The sequence below is a fragment of the Crassostrea angulata genome, unplaced genomic scaffold (assembly GCF_025612915.1).
Source record: "Crassostrea angulata isolate pt1a10 unplaced genomic scaffold, ASM2561291v2 HiC_scaffold_106, whole genome shotgun sequence".
Lineage (NCBI taxonomy): Eukaryota > Metazoa > Mollusca > Bivalvia > Ostreida > Ostreidae > Magallana > Magallana angulata.
In genome coordinates, this window is record NW_026441661.1 from 258040 (window position 1) to 278722 (window position 20683).

At 34.9% G+C, this 20683-nt stretch overlaps 3 protein-coding genes across 3 annotated transcripts; 2 read left to right on the forward strand and 1 right to left on the reverse strand.

The window, feature by feature from the left end:
• On the forward strand, positions 1-1966 carry LOC128169200 (peritrophin-1-like). The gene is made up of 3 exons (XM_052835368.1): positions 1-110; positions 621-794; positions 1708-1966. Exons 1-3 carry the CDS (start codon positions 20-22, stop codon positions 1884-1886), a joined length of 444 nt encoding a protein of 147 aa, XP_052691328.1. The 5' UTR covers positions 1-19; the 3' UTR covers positions 1887-1966.
• A 613-nt stretch (positions 1967-2579) lies between these two features.
• On the forward strand, positions 2580-5679 carry LOC128169209 (fibropellin-3-like). Its single transcript, XM_052835376.1, has 6 exons — positions 2580-2747; positions 2834-2947; positions 3058-3168; positions 3264-3374; positions 3499-3588; positions 5588-5679. The coding sequence occupies exons 1-6, from the start codon at positions 2597-2599 to the stop codon at positions 5677-5679; spliced, it is 669 nt and encodes a 222-aa protein (XP_052691336.1). The 5' UTR covers positions 2580-2596.
• Positions 5680-14319: 8640 nt separating this feature from the next.
• Positions 14320-19989, reverse strand: LOC128169178 (E3 ubiquitin-protein ligase TRIM71-like). Its single transcript, XM_052835343.1, has 2 exons — positions 19638-19989; positions 14320-16471 (listed from the first exon to the last, which is right to left on the reverse strand). The coding sequence occupies exon 2, from the start codon at positions 16446-16448 to the stop codon at positions 14787-14789; it is 1662 nt and encodes a 553-aa protein (XP_052691303.1). The 5' UTR covers positions 16449-16471; positions 19638-19989; the 3' UTR covers positions 14320-14786.
• Positions 19990-20683: the final 694 nt, after the last annotated feature.

The following is a 20683-nucleotide window of genomic DNA, read 5'->3' on the forward strand; positions in this document are numbered from 1 at the left end:
GATTTGATACAAATTGAGTATGATGTTCAGTGACGGAGAGATGAAGTTTGTGCTGGTAGCGTGTGTCCTTGCCATTGGCTTAATATGCTCTGTGGAAGGACAAACAAAAGGTATGGTAAAGGTCATCAAGGAAATATTACATGCATGTTGTTGTGAATAAACCGAAGTATAACCACAATACTTGCATTGGATACGTATATATTCAGAAAACGAAACATTTCTAGCAAGGCAGTCTTTAGTATAAAACTTTAAAACATTTTTGTTATATTTTCTTTTAAATTCAGCATGTATTAGCAATATATCAGTCAAATAAAATCAAGTTTAGTACTATCTATTGATTCTAGATGCGATTAGACTACCAGTATAAATGAAATTTCGAAATCATTGGTGTTTTATCTTCATTACACCAGCAAGTTCAGACCATGCGCATGTCGATCTATTTAACAAAACAATTTATATAAATTATAAGTAGGAAAGAAAAAAAACATTTTCACGTTAATTACAACATTTGATTTACCACCAACAAATATATAACAATTTATAATTTTGTTTTCACCAAAACGCAAATTACGACATAACGATTTATTGCAACATCAAGATTAAATGCCTTCTAATCAAAGGTTGCAGCCACGGGAGCTTCAGCCCGCACCCTAGCGATTGTACCATGTACCAGGTGTGTGTCCACGGGTACCTGTTGAATATGACGTGTGTTTACGGCACGGCCTGGAGTCAGGCCAACTCCTCGTGTGTAGATGCGGCCACTGTCAACTGTACACTCCAAGACGACATCAAAGGTTTTTATAGACATTTTAAACGACATATGTTTTCATATATGGCTATAGTCTGTCTCAAGTTATTGCTTCCATCAATTTTTGATGATTTTTAATAAAAATACATATACCTGTGAAAGAAGTACAATTGAAATCGATGAAAGGGAATATATCAAAGATATCTTCATTGAACAATTATCCCTTTTCACTCATAAAATTTCACAGGAACGAAAACAATTTTTTTACGGAGATTTATAATGGGAAATGTTTACATCTTTTTTCCATTCGGAAGTATTCGGGACACCTCGCGCAATTTTTCAACGTTATCATCCGGGCTTCTTAATGGCTGATGCAAAGCAAAATCCCCGTAGACTCTCTATTTTGAGATGTGTATTAAAACCTGAAGCGGTATAGAGGGGGCGTTTCAAAACAGATAATCTGGACATTTTTCATATTAATGGATGAACGTAGTTTGAGCACAAAGGTATTTACTATAATCGAAATATCAAATGGAAGCAAAAACTCGGGACAGAGTATAGCCGCATTCTTGCGCGAATCATGAATTTTTTCCGGGGGTGGTGTAGGGGGGGGGGGGGTCATTGGTGCATGTGAGATTATCTATCAGAAACACTCCCTTTATATATCTGCATCTTCAGACCTCTCCCCCATGGAAAATGTAAAGTTTTTGAAATCATATAGTACTTTCTAAAGTCATCTATAAAAGAAGTTTAAATTTGAACATTTTAAATTACGTGTAATACAATAGTACAAGTCTTATAAAAAAATTTACAAGTCTGAAATAATATAAGTGATTATCCATTTTTGAGGATAAAAATACATATTTCGAAAATAAAATAAATATTTAATAATTTTGATTTACTCATCATATCATATCACAAGTCTGAAATCGTGTACACGGTTATTTTTCATCCTATAGATTCCAAATCTTTTTCCTGCCCTTCCACTTTCGGGGAGTTCCCCGACCCCAAGAACTGCCAGAATTACTACGTGTGTTCGTTTGGGAGGGCGACACAAAAACAGTGCCAGGGAAACACCGGATGGGACCGGAAGCTGAAACTATGCAACTATAAATACAATTTGCCGAACTGTTCTTAATCTGTACATGTACATGAGAGATGAAATGTATATGTATGAAAGAATAAATAAAGGATTCATATTTTTCTGAATCTACTCTAGCTACCTATTTGTATCTCTTTCGTAACATGCATGTATGATTTATTAATTGCGGTAGGTTCATAATAATTTCAGCATACATGAACCTAGTATAAATACTGTTGGCAGGATATCTAAGCATCAGGGGGCTGAGGGTGGGCTGCTTATTTTTAGGAGGATACAGCATAGTGATATGGAATTGATATTAGAATTAAAGGTTGATACTGCGCATTCACTCCACGGAATGGTATCTTAAATGAAGAATATTTTTTTTAGCTTAAAAATTTATTCTTTGTAAAGATTTTGGATCAGCCCCCCCCCCCCCCCACTTTTTCTCGCACCAAATAATTTTCTTAAATTTACATAGTAAAAATTGAATTATCATGGGGTTGCCCACCCCCCACTTTTTTGGGAGTATGTATAACAATTGGAATAGAAATGAGAGAAATCGAAGTTATTAGTTACTTAGTTTAAATCTACGCCAACACAAACCCCCCTCTCCTCCCCTCCCCCCCCCCCCCGGATTAGGATTTTGAAGATTTTTTGGGAACTGCCTTTTCCCTAATTTTTTTATTTTGTCAAGATTTTTTGGATCAGTCTGCCCCCCCCCCCCCCCCACTTTCAAAATCGATGCTACGTGCCTGTATAAGGCTATGAAAAAAATATTTCTCATTCAAACATTGATTGCAGACCGACCTTACTTTGCAACGCCATGCTATAATGGAGGGACGTGCGTTGAGAGTGGAGCAAACTACACGTGCACTTGTATCCATGGTTACGACCCGGCCTCAGATTGCCGGTCAAGTTAGTTGTTCAGTTTTATTACTGTATAAGATAATCCCGTTTCCTATCATTTATTGTCATAATTATGTTGTTATTCTATTTTACAGCGATTGACTTTTGTCTTAGAAACCCTTGTCCCCATACTAAAGTCTGCTTACCTCACCTCGGGGGTTTCACGTGCGTGTGCACGGCAGGATTCACCGGAACAGATTGTACTTCTGGTAATGAATATCTTACAGTTTTGCACTTAGCTACCTTACCTTACCTACCGTACCTTAACTTCGCATATTAGAATGTACAAATGTATTTTGTTGTTACTTTTCAAACTCAGATATTGACGAATGCGCAAGTTCACCATGTATCCATGGCAACTGTTCCGATAACGTCAATGGCTACCGATGTCGGTGTGATTCAGGATATGCAGGCCTTCATTGTGAATCAAGTATTTGATAAACAAATATATACCTCTACCACTTAATTATTATGTACATGTATTTGCAGTCCTCATATGGTTTGATTTTTTATTTTCATTTATAGATGTCGATGAGTGTGCCAGCTCACCGTGTATCCATGGGAACTGCACTGATGACGTCAATAGTTTTCACTGCTCACGTGACGTCGGTTTCAGTGGCATAACTTGCTCATCAAGTTAGTTGATTAAGTTTATCAGTTACAAAATGTTAAGACACTGACTTTAAAAAAGTTTGTGGCCACAGGTTCTGTGTATGTACTTCTTATATAAACAAAATCTTGTGATTTCCCGTTTTTATAGCCGTGTCCAGTTCTGAGTGCTCCTCTTCTAACTGTAACGTGGTCAGGTGCTCGATTTTCAATCTCCACTTAGGAACTGCTCGCTACTACGGTACGATTCTTAACTTATTACTTGATATTCATAATTCTACTCAAAGGAATATAATAATTTAACATATTTATAAAAGTATTATATTGCAAACATAAGCGGTCGTGACACATTTAGTAAAAATAAATACATATAGTACAATGTACGTGTTCCCTTCAAAAAAGAAAACATTGCTCAACAAAATATTTAACTTATTCTCGTTCGTATGCGTTATTTATCTAAATCTATCATCTACCATGAATGTGTTTCTTTATTCAAAAGTACTCTTTCTTTTCAAATTGAATTAAAAAATGAAGATTATAATTTTTCTATTGATCGACGTATCAAAGAAAAAATTGACCGGATAACTTCATCAATGCGCGTAGCGCATTGATGAAAAAGTTTTCCGGTCAATTTTTTCTTTGATACGTCGATCAATAGAAAAATTATTATATTCATTTCTTATCATTTAATAAAACATTTTCAAATAAAAAAAATGTGAAGTGTCATTGATTAAAAATGTAAATAATGTAAATGAAGCGGCGCGTAGGAATACAAAACAACAACAGCAACAATATTCAAAATGGATGCGCCTTCAGCTGATGCAAATTTAATGGGTTAAACACAAATAGTGTGTTAAAATCTGAGCCGGCTGAATTGAAAACGAAAGGAAAATACATGCGATAGCTTGATTCATTGTGCAGAAAAACTCGTGATAAAACTAGTTTTCATGTGAGATCGCTGGAATATATGCAACTGGACATAACCATCCAAGTAAAGGCGATCGTGGACGAAAATAGCTAATATGTCGACAAAGAATAGTATGCATAAGCGACTTTTGTAAACGGTGTGGTAACTAGATAGCCATTGATGTACTTAAATGGTATATCTGCTGCTTGGAATGCGCCGAAGGAGTTGATGCATTACTCATAGCTTTTCTTTACGACGCTTATTCTGATGACCGATCATGTCCGTGTGTAAATTTAAAAATTATCGTTACCAAATTTGAACAGCAGTGTTACCGTGAAAGTGTATAGGCATATATGTTCGTTATAATATTCCTGGAAAAGGAACAGCCAGCCTCGCTGTAAATGTTGATTGATCTCAAGCAGACGAAATCGTGAGAAGATGCTTAATTTTCCATTTCGTGAATCAAGTAATGTGTTTTGTTTATTTTTGAAGGTTAAACTTTCAAGTTTTTATATTCACAAGGTTGCATTTTGTTTGCTAACAATAAAACAGGCACAACTTTACATTTTGTTGACAGTGTTTATCTTGGAAATTCCCGTTCTATAAATAGTGTTAGATCAGAGCAGTTGAGAAAAGTAGATCCGGCAAAAATTTTATTGATGCGGGTATCAAAGAAATTTTTCGACCAATCAGAAGCGCCGATATTTCATCAAACGAATAAATATTATACTCTGTCCCAAGATATTTTGAATTCACGTTTGTTTAATTGTTTGATATTTATAAATACCTCAGGATTCAAACGATGTTCATTCCAAAGCATGAAAAATTTCCAAGATTTCTCAATCAAAACGCCCCTGTTAGCTTATCAGGTTTCAATACAATGCTAAAAAATGTGATGTCTACGGAGATTTTGTATTGCAGCAAGCCCGGATGATAACATTGAAATATTGCGCGATGTATTCTGAGTGTATTCCGAATGGAGAAAAGATGTAAACATTCCCCATTATAAATCTGCGTAAGGAATCTGTTTTCGTTCCTGTGAATTTTTCCGAGTGAAAGATGATAATGTGTCAATGAAATTATCTTGGAAAATATCCTTTTCAACTATTTCAATTGCACTTCTTTCACAGGTAAGTGTATTTTTATTAAAAATCGCCCAAATGTGCAGCATAAATATCTTGGGACAGACTATAAATGATTGCAGAATCATGTGATAGTACAATTAATGCATCTTAGGGACAGGGCACTATAATTGAAACTTGGTTATGAGTCTTACACTTAATATAAATTAAGATATTGTTTGTTCTGATTTCTGTTTTCCCCATGACAACAGCTTGGATATCTTGCCTACTGTCTGCTCTGGTCCTGGCAACTCTTTCCTTTTGTGTCGTATTTATCTATGGAATAAAGAAGGGGCAAAGGTAAATTGTTTAGCTCACCTGAACCGAAGATTCGAGTGAGCTTTTCTGATCACCTAGCATCCGTCGTCTTAGGGCGCGTGTTTTAAGAAATCTTCTTCTCAAGATCAATTGCACCGAAAATGCCAATATTTACACCGCAGCTTGCATATCTAGTGAAAATTCTAGATTGTTAAAGACTAATACCAGGGCCCGAAAAGGGGTTCAAAGTTTTAACATAGAAATATATTGGGAATATGTTTTAAAATCTTCCAAGGAACTACAATGCTTCAATTTGTGGTATTACTATGCAAGCTTCCTCAGATTCTAGATTGTTAAAACTGGACCCTCGGACCAATAAATTGGTGCCCCAAGAGAGGTTTGAAATATGAAAGGAATCATTAAAAGAAATTCAGATCTTCTCAAACAATTTGTGATATTACTTTAGAAACATCATAACATAGCGTAGACTTTAATTGAATTGTTAAAATCACGACCCCCAGACCAATACTGGGGCCCCAGGAGGGGTTCAAAGTTCAACATAGAAATATATAGGGAACATGTTTTAAAATCTTCTTCTAAAGAACCACAGTGCTAAAATTTGTGAGATTACTATACAAGCATCATAAGATAGTCTAGATTCTAAATTACTAAAAAGCATGACACCCGGACCAATACTGGTGCTCCAAGATTGTTTCAAAGAACAACATTCAAATGATTGGGAAACATGTTTGAAAACCTTCTAATCATTAACTACACTGCTTAAATGTGTGAAATTATAATGCAGGCATTTTAAAATAACGAAGACTCAAAATTGTTAAAACGGTGACCCGCTTACCAATGCTTATGTTCAACGTAGAAGTACAGAGGAAAATTAAGAATGTTTTCAAGAAATACAAGGCTACGTTTAGTTATTTTACTTATAAGCATCCTCATATCTTTATATCCTCTTATCACAGTCACAGTGATACGGAAGCCCGTTGGTGCCACTAAAAAAAATATTTTATCTGGCGGCTGCTAGATAATTATTTGGCGGCCGCCACTTATTATCTGGCGGCCGCCACATAATTATGTGGCGGCCGCCAGATAAAACCTGGCTTCCTGATGTGCGCGCATGTTTTAATGGGAGCTTTTTAGGGAGTTGTGGATACCCTCTAATTTATTGGTTTTATTAATTATTTCTGAAACTTGACATTAAATATCTATTGCAGAGCTTGGGGTTTTGAAAAACTGGTTGAGTTGAATGTATAGAAGACTTTGTTAGAATCTAGTAAGAATGATTTTTATATTACTTTGTGCCTTGTATTATACATGTTTGTTTTAAACATGGTATTTAAGAGTTGATTCTGAACTTTTAAAACTGAACTAAACACCCGTTCAGGAAATCTTAACATTAAAAAACTTAAACTTGAGAGGAATGTTAAGTAAACATGTATAAGTAAAGGAACGCACTGCCTTCTATATGTTTTAATTTTGGTATAATAAGAATTTACCAACGCAGATTAAAGTCAGCTTTATTGACCACGACAGCTAGTACAGGCAATATTATAACGAAAGCAGATCCATCTATGACTGTGTTGTTAAACTCTTATTCTAAATCACATGAAAGGCAGTACAATAAAAAGACCGAAATCGGCCACAGTCTCTCTGGGTAAATCAAAGTACTGAGAGTACTGAAAGGTGGGGTCTTGAAAGTTTGAATTTGTAATTGTTCACGTTTTCATCTCTTTGTTCGGTAATTCAACAGTTTGAGAGTTTTCGGAGTTTCTATAAACCTTGTATAACAGATACCGTCCGACTTATAGATGTTCCCTTTGATCACACAATAAATAAACATAACGATTTCAATTATATACCTAATTATAGTTGGTTTGATTTTCCCAGTTAGTTGTAGTTTTTTAAAAATTTTCTTGGGGTCTTATTTCACATAATATACCGTTGTGTCAATTTTCTACAATTATGAAGAACAGTCCCGGTCGGGATTTCGCAAAATTATGACAAAGAATCAGGCAATTGCAAAAAGCCGAACTTTAGCATACTACATATAGATTAAAATAACTAATTCAAACTCATAATTTTTGGAACATAATGGAGGAAAACGTGAACAGTTACTGTCACCATGACCGAGCCTGTGATCAGTAACAACAACAATACAATGTACAATAAAATATTTATATACAAAAAGTACAAATATACAATAAAGAGTCGGCAAGATACGACGCGAGACGGTCCTTAGGCTCTAATCCTCCTATCTCCGTCCATCACCATGCTACCCTGAATCATCGTCCATTGTATCCAACGTGTCCACCAGTTCACCTGCTCCAGGTAATCAACTACCGGAAACTCTTCCGGTCGTCCACCATAGGCCGTCAGTCACCATCACCTCTCAGGCCAATACACAGAGCCTCGTCCATGCATAGAATGTGACTAACCCCGGGACCTTTAATTATAATGCTTACATGAGTACAATGTATTAATGACCCTAACTGGTCTCCGTATAATACATTTAAACAAAGTGAACTCTCGACACTTAAATATATGTTTACACCATAGCAAACGGCACAGGTAGTTAAACTACACTATATACTACATATCTAAACAAAACATGACACTATTAGCCTATAATGCACAAATATTGCGATATATACGTGGCATACACGTGGCACTGTTAAACATACAACGCTAAGGTAACATTCACGTGGCAACTCTTGTCCGCTATTTATAGTAATATAAAGTGGCACTTATAAGCTTTAAGAGTTACAAAAGTGAAAATGAAATAAATAAAAGCAAACTTACCCCGTCTGGAGATTTAGTTACCAGGCAATTACAAAATAAAATACTGTAACGTGCTAACGCTACACTTTGGTTTGATTTGTTCTTCTGACACCAGGTACTTTTACTGGCAAGTACCCAACCCAAATATAAGTAAATAAAATAAAGAGTCTGCTGTAAAGTTTCACAATTTATTGATACACAAAATATCTCTTACAAGACAGAAAATAAATAAATAGATAGCCTCCTCAAAACAACATTGATTAAATTCCTGCCCTTTTTATTCACTGAAATACCCTAATAACTTATACCCTAGTAGATTCACAACAACTTTAATGTTAATTGGTCTGATTCAGAAAAATTCTGAATATGTGACTTAGGCCTAACTAAAATTACCTATCCTGATTTAAATATAAACACTGACAACAATTCCCACAAAAGAAGTTTATAAGATCTGATTCAGATATTAATCTGAAAATATGACCTTAATTAATTTTAATTCACTAATTAACTTTAGATCAATTGATCTGATTTCCAAATTATGGAAATATGTGATCAAAACCTAATCTCTTAAACCCAATTAAATTTCCAATAAAATAAATTACTTACATCTTTAAAACCCCCCAAATTGCAGACTAACGAAAATTAACGGATTCGCGCTATATATACCCCGTTCATATCCGTTAAACCCTATCACTTCTAAAATTCGTCTACTAAAGACAGATTTTGCTAACAGTAAACGGAATACACCCCAAATAACATAGTTCTATGAATAAAAATCACAAACAATTAAAGTTAAACTTTAAAAACAATACTTTTCATTCAACTTATCAAGTATCAATATAAAAATACGATTTTTGTTTACTTACGATGTCAATATTTCAATGGAATTCACCGGGTATGAATATTTATGAGGGTGAACTCTAAAATAGGAAGTTTGACCCGGAAGTAGAGGTCAACTTCGACACAGCAAAACAGAAATGCATACATGTGCAAGAATAACAAGTAAAATACTCAATAAAGAGGAACTACAGAAACAGGAGGATAAAGATACAAATAGATAATGATATTACAACCCCGTAAGTACATAAATAGCCTTTTAAATACAAACACATAGACTGTAAACGTATAACAATATATAATTTCGAATTTCCTCTGTTCTGTAAACACGGTAACAATTTATAACAATATGAATAATGCATAAATAACAAGTGATTTTCTAACAACCCTAAATATAAGATTCAACTCTTCTAGATCACAAATGACATTATAATCATTTTATAAACATTATTCACATAAATTCACATGGCAAAAGATACAGGGGAAGGGGAAGTGTCAAAACACATATTTTGACCTACATGTATTCAAAGATAAGAACCAAAACTCTACAATACACACACGTGGTCAGATCCGTGTGGGGAAATCGTGCGCTCTGTCCAGCTGCCAATATCAAACCTTATCACCCCTGCGAATGTGTTCGGAATGTTTTCTTTATCGTTGCTAAGAATGTAATAAATCCATAGGTGCTCGAATGAAAGTTCACGAGACTTCACCGAGATTTGTTCAGTTCCTGTGAAATTTCGAGCGGAAGTATAAGTGTTCGGATAGTATTCTCGAAATACGTAAGTACTGGTTGATTTTCACATCATATCCTACTTTCATCTATTACAAAACATCAAAATCTTTTAAGATGAATGTCTTATTTCACCATCTGTCAGTTATTTTTTTTAATTAAACGATGATATTCAGAACAGAGTTATCGTTCATGTTCAACCACGTGTAGAGTGGTTGAAAATATAAACAATGGGTTGCTAAATAAATTCATAGCCATCTTTGATGCTTGTTGTGTGCAATACCATGTTTTTAAAAAAAGTAATGGGTGAATGCTTTGCATATAAACTTATTATATCGAGCCATTCTCAAGGAACATTCTGCATAAAATAGAATAGTCTCTTTCACTATTGATGTTATTACAAGATCAGGCGCGGATCGCAAATCAATTCCTAGGGGTATCTCCTCTATGCATGTTAGTTGTTGCAACAGCAACAGCAGTAAAAAAAAAAACCCTATTTTTTGTATTGTCACATTTATTTTTAGAACACGTTTTATCCACCAATTAATAAGGATAAAGTTTAAAATCAATAAACCTATATTTGACTACAAGTACCTTGATTATAGGAAACAGACTATAAACACGAAGCACGATTTTTACTGCGAAACTTAAAGGGTAAAATTTAACCACGTGGTCTAAAATTTAAATGACAATAACATTCGCAGGGGTGCTTAAAAAGCCCTAGCAATGCGGGTAGAATGACCCAGTTTGAGTCTATTATGCTGACCAATGCCAAACTGAAAAATAGAAGGCTCCATACGGGATAAAAATAAAAAGTCTATCAAAACACTGGGGTTCAGTACGGGATAAATCCACTACACATAAAAACAACTTACACTACTGTTTTACAGCAATTACACATTTCGTCAAAGTATTATAAAATTCATTCTAGATTCTAATAACAAAGTCTTCTATACATTCAACTCAACCAGTTTTTCAAAATCCTAAGCTCTGCAATGGATATTTAATGTCAAGTTTCAGAAATAATTAATAAAACTAATAAACTAGAGTGTATCCACAACTTCCTAAAAAGCTCCCATTAAAACATGCGCGCACATCAGGAAGCCGGGTTTTATTTGGCGGCCGACAAATGATTATGTGGCGGCCACCAGATAATTATGTGGCGGCCGCCAGAAAATTATATGGAGGCCGCCAGAAAATTATGTGGCGGAGAACAAGGTACCAGTTGTGGACTACACTGAGGTGTGACGGACGGCAGCTAGGGTCCTTCCTCTACGTCTACTCAATTGCTTGAGACTTCTGGTGGTCTTTGCTCTTGCCTTGGTGGAACTGGCCATGGCGCTTTTCTTTGTATGGGAGGCATAACATTTGTCTTGGAGTCTAAAAACAGTTCTTTTCAGTGCAGAAACGCTGGGAATGGCTGCTTGAGTAAGAGGAGAAACCCACCATGTGTGCCCCTCTTTATAATTGCAGTAATTGGTGAAAGGTTACCAAAAACCTCGCCCCTTATTTTGTCGAAAATCAATTAAGTGCGTTTAATTTGCAATTGCATTAAACGATCTTATTTAAGATAGTGGCAGTAATTAAATATTTAAGGTAGGAAAAACCATCTTTAGGTAAGCATCAACATTTTTGAAAAAAAAGTCCCAGAGGAAGGGGGGGGGGGGGGGTTCAAACCCCGGAACCCCCCACCCATGTCCTCTAGATCAGCCAATGCAATATACTTAGGGTATACATGTACTAGTATATAGATTAGGTACATAGGTGTATTGTGGCAAACTGTGTGTGTCTTGACGTCATGTTTTAGACTTGATCGTGCATCGTTGCGACAAAATATTCTGCTTCGGATAACAATATAATAAATGTTTTTTTGCATAAACTAAAGTGTTGAGCATGCCTGTCGTGGAAAATATAAAACAGACAGCAACATTGTCTACGTTTATTTTTGACTTGACTCGATCTCGTATATTTTGTGGATGCAGTTAAGGAAAGCATATCCTGGCATATATAGGGCGCACGTGTCATCTCAATATCCCTGCAAACTATTAAAATTGTTGAATACTTTTTTGAATGCTGGATTTGTCGAATATCGAATTCAGATCCAAAAAAGGCAGCTTTCGGAAATAAACTAAGTTAATTTTTAAATGATTTTTTTCCGTACTTGGAGGAGGGGTGGCAGTTTGGAAAAGATTCCCAGGGTCTAACACGTGGGGTATTTCGAGTCAATTTACCCAGCAAATGTCTGATATTTGTCTAAAATTATTAAACGAGGAAAGATGTGGACATGGTTTGCATTTATCATATAAAGTTTTGTACAACTTTTCATTTATTGAAGCTCTTGTCGAATTTTTCACCCTTTTATTGTAGATTACATTTAGGTATATGCGAGTTTTACTTTATATCACTTAAACGTAAATTTAATTTGCATGACTGATCAAAGAGAGATAACTCCTATTACATACATTTTAATAAAACTTAATCAGAGCACTTTGGTTTTTTGTTTTGTTGAAATAAAAATCAGGCACGTAGCATCGGGGGGGGGGGGGCACTTTTTCTCGCAGCAAGGATTTTTTATTAAATTCACATATAAAAATTTGAATAATGACGGAGTTGGCCCCCCACTTTTTTGGAAGTATGTAAAAAATTGATAAGAGAATAAGGAAATGAGGAATGAAAATGATATACTACGGTTAATAGCGAATATTGTATCAAATATTACTTTTTATGTCCGATCAAACATTTTAGCTAAAATGTCTTTTATAACAATATCTTGAATTTATTAGCATAAGACAAATATAGCACAGAAACACTAAGAAAAAGAACGATAAACGCAGATATGAAACAGGAAAAATAAAATCAGACACATAGCTACGGGAGGGGGGGGGGTTAAACTTATTTTGCCTACTGACATATTACTTAGAGTTACTTATATAATTCAAAAAATAAACTTGTGTCTCTACTTTTCTATCACTGTAAGAAAATATAGAAATTATATTGAAAAGCATTATAACAGTTCAAGAAGGTCGTAGTTACATCCTGTAATAAAGCCCTCATCCCCCCGAACCCTACGGATTAAAATTAGCGGAGTTTTCTGGGGTTTTTTTCAAGTCTTGGTCCCCTTCAACTTGGAAAAGCGATGCTACGTGCCTGATACCATAACATATCTAACATTTCTATCAGAATTCTATTATCTAGCAAAACACCGACTTTTGTAGTCTTTTAACTTAGTACTCCAAACATATTGACACCGTTTGCGCCAAAATCTTGTCTAGAACCTCATTGCCAACTATTCTATAATCTCCGCCCATACGTTGGTATAGGCTCATTTTGATTGAACAAATAACGCAAGTCATTCAAATCCCTGTTGCAGTTACCCTGTATACATCAGAAATGTTATTTGCAGCACATTTGAACCTTTGTAGAAAAAATAAATAAGTTCGTAAATTTGACTCTGGGTTTTTTTTTATTTGCATTAAACAGTGAATTTTAACATTTCTGTATTTTTTCATGCGCGGATAGAGAGAGGGAGAGAGTCGGTACCCCCTGAAAAACTCAAATTTCTTACTTATATAGTAAATTTGCCGAAAATATGACTCGGACCTCCTCTGGAAAAAAATTCTGGATCCGCGCATGCATTTTACACTGAAATGAAGAGTAATTGTGCTATTTTATTAACCCTTCGTCTTACTTCTCACTGGCGTCGGAAGCAAATTGAAAGTGGGGGGGGGGGGGGCGGGGGGGGGGGGCTAGACTAATCCTCAAAAATATTGAGCCCCCCCCCCCCCCGCCGGGTTCCCACGCCTATGCTTCTTGTGACCTTTGACCTCATCCACTTGTCAGCATGTTTAATCTTCATAATGTTTACCAACATCGATGACTAAAGTCTTAAAATACAATAGTTTGACAGAACACTTACTGACATATTAACCTATTGACCCATCAACCTTTTGAACTGGAAATATACAGGGGTCATGCTATAACAATGGGCAACCTGCTTACAGGGTACATGTATGGCTAAAATAAATCATCGATCCATAACCTAAGAAGATTGCTCCCTTCTTCGATTAGACCTGGCCATTGACAAAGAGGATGTTTTTTTCATTTCAGATGCAACAATCAGCATTGCTTCAAAATAGTCTTAGAATTAAATGTTACAGAGTTTAAAATCTCCAACTGATAATACCAACATTCAGACATTTTGCTCCATCCAATTAATTCTGAAAATCCAATTTATTTTTTTATATTTAACGCAAATACTTAATTTGTAATAAAACAACAAAATCCCTTTGATTAGGTAATAAAAATAATTAAAACAAGATCACATAATTGTATACTAATCATTTATTATACACAATGATATACTCATCCAACAGAATGACATAAATTAAATGGGTTTTTTTCTTCAAACATTCACTTGTTCTCATTCTTGATATACAATGTTCATTAAACAGAATGTTTGATTGTATTCTTTTCAACTTTTAATGACAAGCATATATATATATATACACATGTATATATAATAGTTTGTTTGGAAAGTAAAATATTTATGCTGTCATTTTTTTTACCATTAAAATCACTGCACAAAAACAATGAGTTTGTTACGATTTACAAAGAGAAACTAAACAATAGTATTGTTGGTATGTACAGAATATATGAAGGTGTTTATTAATTAACATAAACTAATTATATAATACAGATAATTAACTGTTATACACCAACAAGTAGAATATATACAGTCAGTTTGTCAACATGTAATACATATAAACAATGTTACACTGCTGTGTAATGTTCTACACATATTGTATTTTCTTCACTTTACCTGTGTCGTACTCAGCCACAAAGAGGTTGTCTCTGGTGTCCACACATAAACCAAATGGACTCTGTAAATCACAGTTGTCAATGTAGCGGAGGAACTGTCCGTCCTGATCCAGGATGTGGATACGGTGGTTGTTATGGTCTACTGTCAGGATCCGACCCTGGCTGTCTGTTGTGATGCTGAGTGGATAGAATGATTCCTTGGTAGTAGAGGGAGGACCAGTGTAGGTAAACCGGAGTTTCCCGGCCTGATTGACCACCACTACTGCATGGGCGTCATAGTCTGACACACAGATATCTAGGTTCCTGTTCTCACTGATGTATTTAATGTTATATCCACCAGATGAATAGAGAGGTTGTCCTTTGTCGTCGTACTGAATACTTTGTTTCTCTGTGGAGCCAGAGTAACACACAACTTTTGTTTGTTTATTATCATCACTGTCCATGACAACCAGGAGGTCACCAGAGGAGGTACTACAGACATAGAGAGGTCCCCACCCCCGTAGTCTGATCACTGTCTGTTTCTGTGTATTCTTCACTATGTTCACAGTGCTATCTCTGTAATCAGTATAAACTAGATCCCCACTCCTTGTCACTGCTATGTCCCATGGAACGTTCCCTGACTTGGTTTGGACTGACTTCACTAGTTTCCCACGGAGGTTGTACAGTCTCATGATGTTGTCAATACCACATGTCCACATCTCCTCATCACTCAGACAGGACACACTGTGTAATGGTTCATACTCGGTGTTTATCTGTGTGACGATCCGTGGTACATCAATGAGCGGTCTGTCCGGGGGAGAGGACTCAGCACCGGGAGATTCCATGGTGTAGCCATGTTCTTCTGTTTTGATAGATGACGCTGACAGAGAACCAAACTGTTGATAAAGCTGTTCTTTGTTGATCTTCTGAGGGGTAAAACTTGGTAAGGACACTGTGAGTTTAGGAGGCAATCTTCTGAATTCATCATTCCTGGATTTGTAGGCAGAGACACGGCTGACATCATTGGAGTCCAGTAACGTCTTTAGTTCAGTAATGGTCTGTGTGATTTTAGAAATGGTGTGTTTAATTTCATCTTCCTGTTTGTCTAAGACAGCCAGGTGTTTGGTGTCTATTTCCTCCACGTTAGATTTCATGTTTCTGATAATGGTGTTTATTTCTCTGTGCAAGTCTACTCCATGTTTGTCGATTTCTGTTGTTAATTTCTGAGAGTTTTCATTCAGAGCAGATTTTTGGACTGGGATAATGGATGCAATCTCTTGGTATTTAAGATAAATGGATTTCTCTAGTTGTTGTAAATCTTTTTGAATTATTTCTTTCTTCTTGTCCATGGTTTTAGTTATTTCAATAAATTGATGGCCATTGTGTTCTTCAGAGGAAAGACATGTTGCACAAATAGGAATGTCACATTGTTTACAGTAATGTTCACATATTTTTGAGGGATGTTTTTGACACTTTGGAGTATATCCCCTCTTTTTAAATGGTACCACTTTGTGTTCTTTGGATTGATCAGATAAATGGTCCCCCTCACAGGCTTTACACAGATATTTGTTACAAATGACACAGTACATAGGGGGGCCCGGGGTCTCACAGAGATGACACCGTAACACATCATGAAGGTTGTACTCAGGGTCCATGGTCAGATACTTTTATTCATGTTCTGAAAAATAAACACAAAAATTGGATTAATGATATATACAATAAAACTTACATGTAATAAGTGAGATGAGTTCAGAAAAAGTCTTAACAGAAATGTTTCTATCATCTTGCTTCAAATAATAACACAATTGTTTAAGGAGAAAATACATTATCCTTTTATTTAAACTTTATAAATTTGAAGCACTGAATCTCTTTTGAAACTCAACTTCATTATTGAAAGACAGATTTATATAAGGAATCATTCTTTGAGTATTATGAAGTGATAATTTCGGTCGGGGCGTGATCAAATCCAATAAAGCCCAAAGGGCTTTATGATAGATTTGATCACACCCCGAACGAAATTATCATCTCATAATATTCAAAGAATGATTCCTTATTCCTTATATTTATATAATTTTAAGCCATCATACGATTATATATTTGAATATGAATAAGCAAACCCTGCTGGCGCCTCGATTTGGCGTCATTTGTATTATGGGTTATATAGTACAAAATTGATACGTAGTTTTATCACAGGCAAAGACACTGGAAAATGTAAATATATGAATATGAGTTCTAAAAAGTGCATTAATTTTGTCTTCATAAAAATCTCATAATAGATAATTGCTTTTAAAACTTACTACTGCATCAAACAAATTCAAACAATCTTTACTATTAAAATATATTGTACACATATATTTGTTTGCATTTTTTTTTTACTTTAATTGTTGTAAATTTTGTTACCATATTTCATTATATTAATTCTAAATAGTAGCATATTTAAAAAAAGATATATTTTTGTATAAATTTTTAAATAGAGTTTTCATTAGTTACTAATAAATATTCCATTCCTTTACAGTTCAGATTTTATTTTAATAAACAAGAGGCCAATAGGCCTTGACGGTCACCTGCATGAGTACCGCATACAAACTCGTTTAAGTCTCATATATTATTTTAGTGAAGTTTAATTCTGGATTAGAAAATTTATAATATTGTACAGACCACCTCCCTACCTGAAGTCTTTCAAAAAGGACAATGAAACCTATAACTTTTGCGAAAAACTTACAATTATAATAGAGTGCATGACCTAGCTGATATTGAAAAGATGCAAGATTCTGATATTAAATAATTTCCCCATATTTGTAAACTTTCAGGATATGTTTTATGTGCATATGTTTTCACAGATAAACTGAACTCTTTCCAAATGGTTTTACAATGTCTTAAGTTAACTTTGATAGAAGCTTCATTCTTTCTCTTTTTTAAAAATGGGAATTTGCTTATTTCTTTCATAGAAATTCCTGAGCAGAATAAAATAAATAAATTTCTGTAAGTTGTATTTTTTACGGACTACTTCTTTTAGCGCAGTTATACAAGTAGTTGTTTGGTTGTAGTATATATATAGAACCGATCAGGTAAAGACAGGTCATCGAAGAGCAATCAACCCTTTCGAACACGATTTTTTTGTTTTTGTTTATAGGTACATGTGGATATGATGAAGTATTCTTGATATGTATTTATATATGAAATTTACATTGTATTTTGTAGATATATTTGGAAATATACAATTATTGGGCCTAATTCCAGTTCATCGCTATTAAACGTCGCATGCTGATTGTATATTACGGCGAATAAACTGGTTGATAGCTCACTCACTCTAACAACTGTGTTGTTGTTATTTATAAAATACTTAGAATAGAAATACTTTTTGTTCGGATGAGTGAAACGAAGGAGAACATAATAAGACAAATTTATAACCCCACCTCAGCCATAACCCTTGCCTTACATGTATATGTAGGTGACATAATATATCATTAAAGATGACAGCTTAAAGGTTTTTTTCTAAATATGCAGTCAGTTTTTATTTTGTGTCAGCAGATGTTTTTTTTAAACATTATATATATTAACACTAATTGACCATTTTGGCCACACCCTGCATTAAGAACCTCTACCCTATACACTAGATGAGTGTTTTGGCCCCATCCTAGATTCAAATCACTTCACTTGGAGACATGAAATTACAAAAGAAATGATAGATGGCTTTTTTCCTTCTTTATGATAATGCAGTCAGCTTTTATTCAGTATCAGCAGAAGTAAAGTCTAAAAGAAGACTATTTTCTTAAACATTTAAATGCTTGAACACTATATGACTATTTTGGCCCTGCTCTAGAGTCAGAACCCCTACCTCAGGGACATGAAATTTATGATTTTCATAGTGGGCTTCCTGGTCTAAAAAAAATTCTATACTCAGTTTTCCTTACAGGTGAGTGGGAGTAGAGAAAATAATTTTTAAACATTATATGCTTTTACACTAAACATCCACTTAGGCCCTACAGTCAAAACCCATACTCCAGGGGACATGAAATTTATAATTTTAATTACTAAGTCAGTTTTTCATACAGATGTGTGAGAGTAGAGAAGAAGAATTTAAAACACAATATGCATTAACTCTATATGGCCATATTGCTGCCTCCTCCCCCCACCTACGGGTTGAACTTCTGACCCAGGGGCCATGAGCTTCACAATTTAGGCAGAGGAGTTCATGAGTAACCATGCATTTAGTTTTTTCCCCATATGTGTTGGAGCTAGTATAAAGAAGAATATTTTCTAAGATTTAATACATTTTCACTATATGGCTATATATTGGCCCCATTCTAGGACCCAAACTAATTCTGACCAGGGGTCAAGAATTTCACAATTAAGTTTTAACAAAATTAATATACCGTTTATATATACATGTATGAGATTATATAAATAGGAAGATTTTCTAAGATGTTATACATTTTTATTATATGGTCAATTTGGTAGAGGGTGTTATGTATACATCATAACCATGCATTTCCTTCATACATGTATGTATCGGTGTAGAAAAGATTTTTAAAATTTGTTAATTCATTGTTAATTTAATGCAGACATGCAGTGTAATGCAGGCATGACGGTCGACACACACAGTCATGATGACGAATGAAGACCAACTGCAATTGGTCACCTGAGTGAGTGACTCAGGTGACCTAAAAAATGCTACAGGTTGCTGTTTTTGTCCATTTTTGTTATTCAAACAAAAAATCTGTTCATATTTTCTTCATTAATTTTCAATTAAAGTAAGCTGATACATTTCAGCAATATTCATTTATATAGAACATTTATACTCAATGGAAACAAATTAAACGCATTTAACGAACTATACACACCTTTATAAAGGCCTTTAACTCAAAATGGCGACATATCTTTAATGTTTACCATTTGTTTACACTTCCTTGTTGATGGTTCTCCCTGGCAGCCTGTAAAAATCACGTGATTGGTTTAAATAAAACTTCCGGGTAACCCCAAAACGAGATTCAATACATCATGCGCTGATCGGGGTGGGGGTGGGGTCCGAAACATCCCCTCTTTTCGTTTTTTTTTTTTCATTTCTTAGTTTACATAGTGAAATTACCGAAAATATCCACATGCGCCTGTTTTAGACAGGAGGTCTATTTTCTATACACATTAGAATACCTCCTGTATGAAACAAGCATTAAGCGCTGCCAAAAAATATCCCTCGTACCCCCCCCCCCCCGGATCCGCGCATGATACTTTGTGCTACATATAATTGATTGTTAAAGGACAGTAAAGATAATCTAATTCATCTTAGTTAAATTGAAAAGGTTAATGAGTATCATGATAAACATGTACTAGCCGACAGACATGAAGTCTGGCTTATGAACTTCAACATAACGTTTGACATATCAGAATTGATGTTATAATATGTGTGTGATCGGAAGAACACTTATGTGACTCCAATCTTATGAGTTGGTATATAAAATTAAACTCCCTGATGTGTAGGTCTCTATATCTCTTCTTCCAGACCTAGTTTTTCTCCGACTTCCTCATGTCTACTGTCGTCTGTTCTGTCTGTCTGTTGACTGGTCCTCTGTCTCTATATAGGAACTGGGTGGTTTCGCCCTCGTTACACGCGTGCTCTGAGATGTTTCGCCCCTGATTAAATACAAGTAATAAATCATGTAAATAATTGAAGCATAGATAGGTTTTATCCGATTACCTGCAATTATATCTTTAAGAATCCGTAATGTACTATCAAATTATGGATTTTTTCAAATAGACAAACCAAGAATTTAGTTTATTTTGCGACATTTTTTTGTCAATCTGAGTCTTGCAATAATATATTTGATACATGTACCAGTAAATGTTGCAACATATAACGTTAGTTATGAATGCCCCATCCAGGCACGTAGCA